Raw genomic sequence first — 10,766 nt, forward strand, 5'->3', positions numbered from 1 at the left:
TTCCTAAGCTGCAACTCTTAAGAATTTTTGCCCAGCTGTCAGAACCCCCACCCCCATGGAGTTTGCAACGTTCTATTATCATTCCAGCACATTTCACGCACTGCTATATGACTGATAGGATGCAAGCATGAGGTTTCTGCAGAGCAAACCTCTTCCTTGCCCTCCAAGTTAGCAGACAGAGGCAGTATAGGTGGTAGCAAAGCAGTCGTGCTTATGGGGAAAACAGTCCCAGACCCACTTCTCCATGAAGTTCTGTCTCCTGCCCCACACCAAGATACCACATCCACACACCCCTGGCACCATCCAGGGACCACCATTTTTCAAACATTCATACTCCTTAGTTAGCCATTTTCTTAAATTGACCAAATCAAGCCTAAAGCAGTTAAAGGTAAAGGTACCCCTGACCATCAGGTCCAGTCGCTAACGACTCTGGGGTTGTGGCGCTCATCTCGCTCTATAGGCCGAGGGAGCCGGCGTTTGTCCGCAGACAGCTTCCGGGTCATGTGGCCAGCATGACAAAGCCGCTTCGGGCGAACCAGAGCAGCGCACGGAAATGCCGTTTACCTTCCCGCCAGAGCGGTACCTATTTATCTACTTGCACTTAGACGTGCTTTTGAACTGCTAGGTGGGCAGGAGCTGGGACCGAACAATGGGAGCTCACCCCGTGGCAGGAATTCGAACCGACGACCTTCTGATCAGCAAGCCCTAGACTCTGTGGTTTAACCCACAGCGCCACCTGGGTCCCTTAAAGCCACCTAAAGCAGTTACAATCCAACTATGTTTATTTCTGGGAGGGAATTATCCCACTGTCTGAAAGAGTGAAAAGGAGTGTGTGAGTGTGAGTGTGAGTGTGTGTGTGCCTATTCTTATAAAGCCATAGTTGTATGGACCAAAGAAAAGAGGGGAGAAGGAAACTTTCAAGTTTTTTATCTCAAAAATGGAGACACTTAGGATTTTCACATTTCTTTGCAGAGACAGAGTTGTCAACTATCTGGGAGAGAGAACAGGACTGGCCATAAGCTTCAAGGGAAATAAACATTTGTAAAGAACCACCGTTTTACTGATGCGTTTGAAGCTGCCTTCACACCATACATTGTAAGTATGCGGCTACCCACAAAGAATCCTGGTAATTGTAGTTTGTTAAGGGTGCTGTCTGGGAACAATAGCTGTGTGAACATAAACTAGTTGCTAGCATTATTTGTGGGAAGCAATGTGCTTTAAATGTGCAGTGTGTACACAGCCTTTTAATGCCTGGACTTCATTTCTGGCAGATAAAACCCTGGATTATTTTTCAGTATGAAGCCTGAGCCTTGGAAGGCATAGCAGCTCAGAGTACCTTAATTCTCAGAATCTGCAAATACCATACTACGATCTAAGGGTTTCACCACTCGTTTGTTCAAAGCGGGTAGGGGGCTTAATACTGCACCTTAGCAAGCAATGGAGAAGCTTCTCCAACCGTGTGTCGCCTTAAGATTTTATGGCAGGAGTTTATACTTCTCTTGAGAACCTCCAGATTATGTGCATACATCCCTATTGTGCTTGAAAAAGACTTCATTCACCACAAAGTAAAAATTGTAGATTCTTCAGCTGACCTCCCAAAGAAATGCCTTGACAAACAAAATCTGAAAAGGTCAAAAAGAGAAGCTGCAGGAGATACCGCCTGACACCTGTCTCCGGCTCTTCAGGTTCAGTTGGATGCCAGACTTCTAACCGAGGATTTGGAAGAAGGCAGCAAGCACAAGTTTTGCATTTATTCCTTTATACTTGCTCCCCACCCTCACTGTAAGAGGACCACAGAGCAGCCAAGGTGGGATTCCTAGGTGAAAACCCTTCCTTAAGCCAAGTCCCAAACCAGTTTAGTTACAACAAGCCAATTTCACATTACGTACAGTAATAAATCCAGACTGGTCACTGAGTCCACTCAACAAGGGAACCCGCAGCCAAGTCCCAGCCCTCTGACCAATTGCATTCACACTTTTGATTGATTGATTGATTGATTGATATATTAAATATATATCTAAGCAGTGTACAAAAAAAAAAAAGATTTTAACTATGACTTGTGAGTTCAAGCCAGGATCAAACCACAGTTTCAGTTCTTGGTTTAAACAGGTCACAGTTCCCCAAATTGGATCCAGTGAGGAACTGAAATGTTAGCCGTTTATTTAATTTTTAAAAAAGCAGCAATAGATGTCAACCTCTGGGTGTGTGTGCAGCAGATGAGGGAGCATGCAACTCCAAGGCTTGCCCAAGCTCATTCTTGAAGCAGCATGTCAAAGAGGCTAGAAACAGAGGTATGCGAAAGCATTGCTCAAACCAATCTCTCCACCTCAGAAAACCAGCTTCTTCCTCCCTCCACCCAACTGCAGGAGAAAAGCTTCAGCAGGAGTAAAGGTAAAGGGGATAAAGGGATCCCTGGGCGCTTAAGTCCAGTTAAAGGTGACTATGAGGTTGCGGCGCTCATCTCGTTTGTAAGTCGAGGGAGCCAGCGTTTGTCCGCAGACAGCTTTCTGGGTCATGTGGCCAGCATGACTAAACCGCTTCTGGCGCAACGAGACACCATGACAAGTGCCAGAGTGCATGGAAACGCCGTTTACCTTCCTGCCGAAGTGGTACCTATTTATCTACTTGCACTGGTGTGCTTTCCAACTGCTAGGTTGGCAGGAGCTGGGGCACAGCAACAGGAGCTCACCCAGTCGCAGGGATTTGAACCGCCGACCTTCTAATCGGCAAGCCCAAGAGGCTCAGTGGTTTAGACCACAGCGCCACCTGCGTCCCTCACTTCACAAATCCTCTCCGCGATCCATCCTTCAAAACTGGGGTGTGGGGAAGCTTTTCCAGGCCGACAGTCATATTTCCTCATGTGCAACCTTCTGCAGAGATGTGTGCATGCTAGGGATGGGCCAGGTGCAAAAAGTGGGTGGAGCATCAGGTGTGTATCTCCTCCCTCTGTGCAGTGGACTGTATTCCACCTACACAGGTCAGAGGTTCTACCACCACAAGAGGTTATCTCTCCTCCATTCAGGCAAACAAGAGACATCATCACAGGTCAAGGAGACATTCCAGCCAGAAAAAGCGCTCAGAATGCAGAGCAGTGCTGCTCAGGGGGTGTAGCCCAGGAATAAAGCGCATGGTTGGCAACAGTCCTGAAGCTCAGCTAGAGAGGCCTAGACAGGCTGCATCCAGACATCAGACCCGAGGTTCTGTACCCATGCTTTAAAATATTATACAAGCTAACAGACAGTGCTCTTCAGGTTTTTTTGTTGTTTCTTTTAAGGATATGGAAATGGCTTTTTCAACACGAAAGGAACTTAACATTTCATGTGCGCTGCATTAGGAATTAGAGGAACATCTCCTTATTGCAATCCCTCTGGCAACAAGCCTACACGTGAAACCTGCTTAACACCACACGCTCTTGAAAATGACGTCGGCCTGTGGAGAAAAGCGATCAGGTGTGGCATTCATAAGTGGAGCTATCCTGGCAAACATGATTATAGGTAATGGAAAGTCCGCTGCAGGTTTCGGTTGTAAACTGAATTAGGCCGCCGTTTGAAGGTAACAGAAGTCAATTGTAGTGGGGTTACAAAACTCCAGAATGGGCTCCAGAATGGATGCACAGAGCTGCAATTCCCATGTAATAAATAATGAACCAATGTTAAGTTTAAATACATTGCAAGCAAACCCCCGAGACTTCTTAATGATCCGAAAAAAGGAGCGGTTTGCCCACCAATATATCATATCATATAGAGCAGGAGTTCCCAATTAGCTAAGTACTGAGGAGCCCGTTTTTCCAAAGCCAAGCAATGGACCCCTTACTTTTTTGGGGGGGGGGATTCTATATGGTAGTTTTGTTATGTGGATGGTGCCACAGACCCCCTGGGTGCATTATGCAGACCACCAATAGTGAACCACAGACATAGCGCACATATTAATACAACTGTTCCCATTAAAAAACCCAATAGTCAGGACTCTTACCTAGTGAAACTGTTCTCTGGGTACTTCTGTTTTTGCTAATGCTATACAGAGTAAGCAAGGCAACAGTATGCCATTTAATCACTTCCTAATCTAGGATCCTGAACCCTTGGGCCTACCTGGCAGCAAGTCAGTATGTCAAGTCCCCAGTCAATGCATGTATCCAAAGTGAAGCACAGTCCCCACAGAGATCCTGGAGCTTGGAAGGCAAGCTGAGTTCCCTCGACATAGGTAGTTGAGCAGACACAGCCCCTCAGCTTGGCTTCCTTTTTGCACTTTGCCGCCTGCTGATTGCAGCATCTGGGCTTGATGAGGCAGGTGAGCCTCACCTGTTCCAAGCCTACTCCAGCTAAGGAATCACAGCTCTCCTCGCAGAGCTAGCGAGCCCCACCTGGAGCTAGCTGGGCTGTGGGCCTTTTGTCTGCCTTAGCTTCCAACTGCTCCCTCCCTATGCCTCAGAACCTGCCCTGTTCTTGGAGACAGGGGCTCCTCTGACTCTGGTGATGGGTGTTCCGCTGCTCTGGTTTCTGTGCACCGACCCCCATCTCCTTGCCACCACCCCCCGTCACTCACTCTTGCTTGCAACCAGTGTGTGCACCCCTCACCACGATCCGCTTCCTCATCCACGTAGTCCTGCCATTTTATGCCATACAGGCATTGTGTTGATGAGCTGCAGATAGTTCTTATCACTGAGAGAAGAGCTGTAGAACTTTAATTATCCTAGGACCCCTTTTGTGTATAAGAGAACCCTCAGTTCTCAAACTTTTTGGTAGCCAGCCTCCCTCAAGAGCCCAGCTACACAAAATAGCTAAATTACATACCGCGCTCTGAGCCTGGGCTGTTTAATGTCAAGCCGTCCTTGTGAAATCAGCTTCATATAGCTAGACTGGTTTGGGGCTTGGCTGTGCTGGCTGGGGCTTATGAGAGCTGTGTTGCTTACATGGTTAAGTGGGGTAAACAGAAAGGGAGAATAGCCAGGGAAGTGTTGGGAGAGCAAAAGGTCTTTAGGCAACTGAGGCTGGTTACGGGCAAGAAGTTTACTGAATGAGATGTGTGATCCACCAAAAGACCTGATCCCTCACTTGCAGTCCTAAGCGGTTTGAGCCCAATGAGAACGGCACCATGCAATTCTTCCAATTGCATAGGCTGATTTGAAGTTGGGGAAAATCAATCTGTTTGAGCCTCCTCTAGAGTAACACAAGTAAGATTACTCCATGGGAAAAGCTTGGTAGTCGACATACCTTGGTAGTCGAACGGAATCCGTTCCGAAGTCCGTTCGACTTCCAAAATGTTCAGAAACCAAAGAGCGGCTTCTGATTGGCTGCAGGAAACTCCTACAGCCAATCGGAAGCCCCGTCGGATGTTCGGGTTCCAAAGAACGTTCACAAACCGGAACACTCACTTCCAGGTTTGCAGCATTTGGGAGTCAAAACATCTGAGTATCAAGTCATTCGGAATGTGGAATGACACAAAGGACTGGTGAAAGCAGGCCCCATGAAGTATATTTAAAAAATGGATTACAAAGGAACAAACATCTGTGGTGGGGGGCAAAAGGGGGGTCATCTCAATGCCTTCTATTAACATATTACACGTGGCCCAGTCTGCAACTCCTAGCACTGTACTTATTTTGGGGGGAAATGGAGAATGTGTCAAAAGTTGGAATTTTAGGAAGAAGGAAGAGCTCTTCCATGTGCATCAGCTCATGCCTGTATAGGGAAGGCCTGTGTGTCACTTTCAGAACCATGGGTTCCCAGGAGTTAATTTATGGTTCCCACTTCACAGAATCCAGACTCGCCTCTGTTTTGCCTCAAGAGAAGCAGCCACACAAACAGCAATACGATCCAGGCTTCGTAATCCCCAGCAAGCAGACGTGCCCTGATAAATATCAGCTAAAGTACTCTGGGACTCCTTTTCTGTATACACAGGGATTACTCCTTCAGGATAACAAGATCAACAAAACCTGGAGTACTCCTGGCTGCCTGAACAGTCTAATGCAGAAGCAAGTTTCATGTCTTTCCTCAACATGATCGAGCTGCTCAAATGCCACCGAGTTTCCAAAACCATATCCCCTCAACCCCCTCTTATAGAAACACTACATTTTTGCCAATGCCTGGCAAAATTATTAGTGAATTGCAGAAAGGAGTTCCTCATCTTGGCAGTCCACACCGACCAAGTTTTAAAAGGGGGGGACAACTTATCTCACTGGAGAGCCAGTGTGGTGTAGTGGTTAAGAGTGGTAGACTTGTAATCTGGTGAACTGGGTTCGCGTCTCCACTCCTCCACATGCAGCTGCTGGGTGACCTTGGGCTAGTCACGCTTCTCTGAAGCCTCTCAGCCCCACTCACCTCACAGAGTGTTTGTTGTGGGGGAGGAAGGGAAAGGAGAATGTTAGCCGTTTTGAGACTCCTTCGGGTAGTGATAAAGCGGGATATCAAATCCAAACTCCTCTTCTTCTCGTCACAATTGCCTTTAGGAGATAAGTCACTTTTTCTGATGTTTTTCTTGACCCGGGTCCCCAGCCACTTCACCCATCTTCCCCTATTCTCCCCCCACTTCCTTTCTGGAATTGTTAGATTTCCGCCCTGTGAACACCTTTGAGAGCAAGGAGGGCCACACTGCTGGTGCATTTGTGCATTCTGCATCATGGCCATATAGCCTTCATTAGTATCTCGCACTTGCAACGATGAATAAAACCTAGATCACGGCTCCTTTGGCGACGTACCTCCAGCTTGTATTCAAAGGGTAGGAAACCGGAAGAGAAGTCTTCAAAAACCATTCAGCATGCCACTCACATACAAGGATTAGCTTTTATCTCAGATTAGGCCACCTCCACTAGTTTCCGAAGCAGAGGTTCTTGACAAATATATTTACTGTGTGCGCATGAAACCACATGCCCAAGATTTACATTTTTAAAGTAGCGTTTTGCAGAAGGCAGCATACAAACAGTTTGGCTGGACAGCTGTATATCCTTCCTGGTTCCCTTTATTGCTTCTTTCTTTTTGTGTCCCATTTCAATTTAAAAGAGAGGGGGAGGAAATCACTTAAAACTACAGAAGAAAAACAGAATGCGCATAAACACACAGATATAGATTACATCCAAAATACTTCCAACGCTTTAGAAAAATGTTCTCTTTCTATAACTATGGTACAGATTTTTTTTTAAACCGTTGTAATTAATGTGCAATTTAAAAGATACAAAAAGAAGCCTTATTGACTAAATGACTCCCCCCACAAGTTTCTCTGTTGCCGCTTAAAAAGAGAAGAGTTACGGTTTTCGCTACGTCTGGAAAAGTACTGGGTAGCTTGCCTTTCCGAATGCCAATGTTTAATTCTACTTGAACATACAGCATTTTGATTTGTAAATTGACTACTCTGTTGAAGAGAGAGAGAAAGGGAGAGACTATGTCCTGTATCAGTTGGTAGTAGTAGAACCAGCTAAATAGACATCTTTAATCTCGTAACATGATGAAATCATTATAAATTACAGCTCATTTGTTAAGTGATTATGGTGATGCATGCAATCTTCCTTGGTGCTGTTACCAGCGGATAAGCATTGGACGTTTCCCATACTCTACCAACAGGCGCCACTGTCCTTTTAGACTCTGGACCAGCAACCGGCCTGGTGTCAATGACTCAGTATGGTGGAACGACAGTCCAAATAACAGCGCTTCATCGCAGGGCATCCTGCCACCACCATAACCACCCTCCCAAACCCCCAAAATTGGCCCGCATGGGTATTTGCCGTTGCAGCCGCCTCCTTTCAGCCGCAGGAGATCACAGTGAAACGCTTGGAAATGCACGACATGTTGTGTAGGACAATCCCAAGGAGGAAAACCAGGACGCAGGCCACCAGGATGACGGTGCAAACCCCTGACCAGGTGGAGCTTTTCGCAATGCCCCTCCTGCCTTGCTCTTCGTCGCCTCCCTCCTGAGGGATGCCGGACTGCAAGGGCTGCTGCTCGGCTGGGATTGTCACCACAGTGAGAGACTTCTGCTGGCTGCCTGGCAGCAGGCGGCAGCCAATGTCTCCCGGCAAGAGGGACCTCTCCTTGGAGATGGGCAAGGGCAACATGTAGCAGCCATTGCTGGGAAGTTTGATGAAGACGGGAGTGTGCTCTGAAGTGTGGGGTATCGCAATCACGGCAATGACCTCTGGGTCGTCGGGCAGCTGGGAGACGGAAAAGCCCGGCGGCAGTTTAGTGATGCCTCGGCACCACGGGCACCGCAAGTCTTTCTGGCTGGTCCTCATCTGCTGAAGGCAAACGGAGCAGCAGGTATGCTTGCAGTCCAGCAACTTGGGCCTCCGCCGGGGGCTGTAGTAATTGAAACAAATCTGACATTCCAGCAGAATGTCCTGGGACAGAGTCTCCATCGCGGTCCAACTGGCGAAAGCAGGGAGAAGATCACGTTGTTCGGCTGTCCGGTCTCAAATCTAATGCCTGGAGCAGTTCCTGGCCTCCCGCAGTGACTAGCTTGTATTCTACCACCAGGCGAAAGGAGGTGAGGAGTCCGTAGCGAAGCATCTGACTGGGAGTCCGTCAATATCTGAGAGGGAAATTTAAAATAAACAGAGTTAATCATAAACGTATACTGGAATACTGAAGAGGGAGAGGGATCTAAAGACATCCTTTTATTGATGCAGAGGAAGAGTAAAGGATAACTGAACTTTGCAAAACCGTAGCATCTTAAGCATGATGCTTACGGCTAATAAATTCCCCTAAGCACAAACATTACCAAACCATGGGTTTTAGCCTCATATACCAGGGACATTGAATAATAATAATAAAAAACCCTAAGTCTTTTTAGCTGATTATAATGATTTTTGAAGAAAGCATTTCAGGCTAATAGCCTGAACTGCACATTTTTACTTGGTCAATAAGGCTATTTTCATGCAGGAATCAAAAGGACAGTTTTCTCGTTTCTCATGCTTCATGAACAGACTTCATAGGAAAGCTTCCTAAAAGCTTTGAACAAATGGTGAATAACCCAAAACCAATTTGAAGGTTAAAGTGGGAGGACACACACCTAAAGATTTCTTCTCCTAACTTGACTGAAATTTACAGCATTGCAAATATCATTGCAACCACCCTCTGGTTCACATTCAGTGGGAAGGCCCCTGCAAACCTTTAAACGTTGGAGTTCACTTTCAGGAACAGGTTAGGCAGTTGCAAGTTGAAGTTAGACACCCATGGTGACCAGGAACACATATAAAGTGTGTGTGTGTGTGTGTGTGTGTGTGTGTGTGTGTGTGTATACACACACACACACACACACACACACACATATATATATATACATATACATATACATATATATATTGCAGAGTTTAAGCTATACAGTAAGCACAAGGTTTATGAAGTACCTGTCTTCATGACAGTAATGCTTGGACAATGACACTTCAACAGAACATTAAAATGCAGTAATCTATTAAACATTAAAAGCCTCCCTAAACAGGGCTGCCTTCAGATGTCTTCTAAAAGTCTGGTAGTTGTTTTTCCTCTCTGACATCTGGTGGGAGGGCGTTCCACAGGGTGGGTGCCACTACTGAGAAGGCCCTCTGCCTGGTTCCCTGGCTTCTCATAGTGAGGGAACCGCCAGAAGGCCCTCGGCGCTGGACCTCAGTGTCCGGGCAGAACGATGGGGGTGGAGATGCTCTTTCAGGTATACTGGACCGAGGCCGTTTAGGGCTTTAAAGGCTCTGTTGACGTCTTCCGGTTTGGTGCCGGTCAATGGCGGACGGGAGTCCGACGGCTCCGTCCTCCGCAAGGCTTTAGGGATTACCGTGCCTGCGCCACGGGTCCCTTAAAGCCACGGGAAGAGCGTCCCGTGGACCGCCTGCCTCGTGGGTCCCAGATGTGCCATCTTCGCTCCTGATCGACCCTCGTAAGGGGGAAAATCAGGCGAGTGAAGCTCTGGTGCGGGGCTGAAGAGGCGACTGCCTTCGGAGGATCAAAGCAGCGATCCCGCCAGACGCGAGCACCCGACACTTCCTACCTAGAAGTCTTAAAAGGAACTCTGTAAGTAAAACGTCTGAACTGATTTTAGAATTTTGGAGAGTAATAACTTACAGAGAAAAGCTAAAAGGAAGCCTGCTCCCTTTGAACTGTTTGCCGGAGCTTGGTAGCGCTAAAAGATCAAAGCCGCGACTAACGGAAAAGTTTTGCGAACTCTGCCAAACTTTTTAAAAGTGGATTAAAAGTTGTTTTAAGGATGTTTAAAGACTTAAAAACAGGAGATATGGCAAAAGAAGACACCGCTCTCCCTCAGGATTAGGATTCGGGGTCGGTAGCGGGCTGCAATAATTTGTTGCCATTTTTTCTTCTGCTATTGTGTCAGTGACTGTTTACCAGTGGAGACATTTTAGATACTTTGTGGCCAGTTACAGCTCAATATAAAGACTTGGTGGTAACACTGCATGGGAAATACAGTTACTGGCTTGGACTATTTAAAAACTAACTTCTTTTTGACTGGAAACTAGTTTGAGACTTTAAAACTGCGAACTCTGTGCTTAGAAGTTTAATTACTGGACTTTTGTGGGACTCCTGGCTCAGCAGTCTCTTTGTTCTCAGGAGGGAATTGCTGGCCACCTGGTGTTTACTTTTAAGACTGCTGGCTTTTCACTGTGAATGTCTGAGACGGTTATCACAGCAACTGGAGTGACCTTGAGATTACAATTACAGAGCTCACAGGACATGCATGAGAGCACTAGATCTAAAACAGCTAGCTCTGTACAAAGAAAAGGCTCCTTTTCCCTACCTTTACAAGAACAAATGGAGAAATTAGCTGCAAGTGTAGCA

The 10,766-nt window shown here is 46.7% G+C and overlaps 1 protein-coding gene across 1 annotated transcript; it reads right to left on the minus strand.

The window, feature by feature from the left end:
• Positions 1-7,392: 7,392 nt before the first annotated feature.
• RNF152 (ring finger protein 152) lies at positions 7,393-8,514 on the minus strand. The gene has a single exon (XM_033154429.1). It carries the CDS (start codon positions 8,339-8,341, stop codon positions 7,730-7,732), a length of 612 nt encoding a protein of 203 aa, XP_033010320.1. The 5' UTR covers positions 8,342-8,514; the 3' UTR covers positions 7,393-7,729.
• Between the last annotated feature and the right edge of the window lie 2,252 nt (positions 8,515-10,766).

The sequence above is a fragment of the Lacerta agilis genome, chromosome 7 (assembly GCF_009819535.1).
Source record: "Lacerta agilis isolate rLacAgi1 chromosome 7, rLacAgi1.pri, whole genome shotgun sequence".
Classification (NCBI taxonomy): domain Eukaryota; kingdom Metazoa; phylum Chordata; class Lepidosauria; order Squamata; family Lacertidae; genus Lacerta; species Lacerta agilis.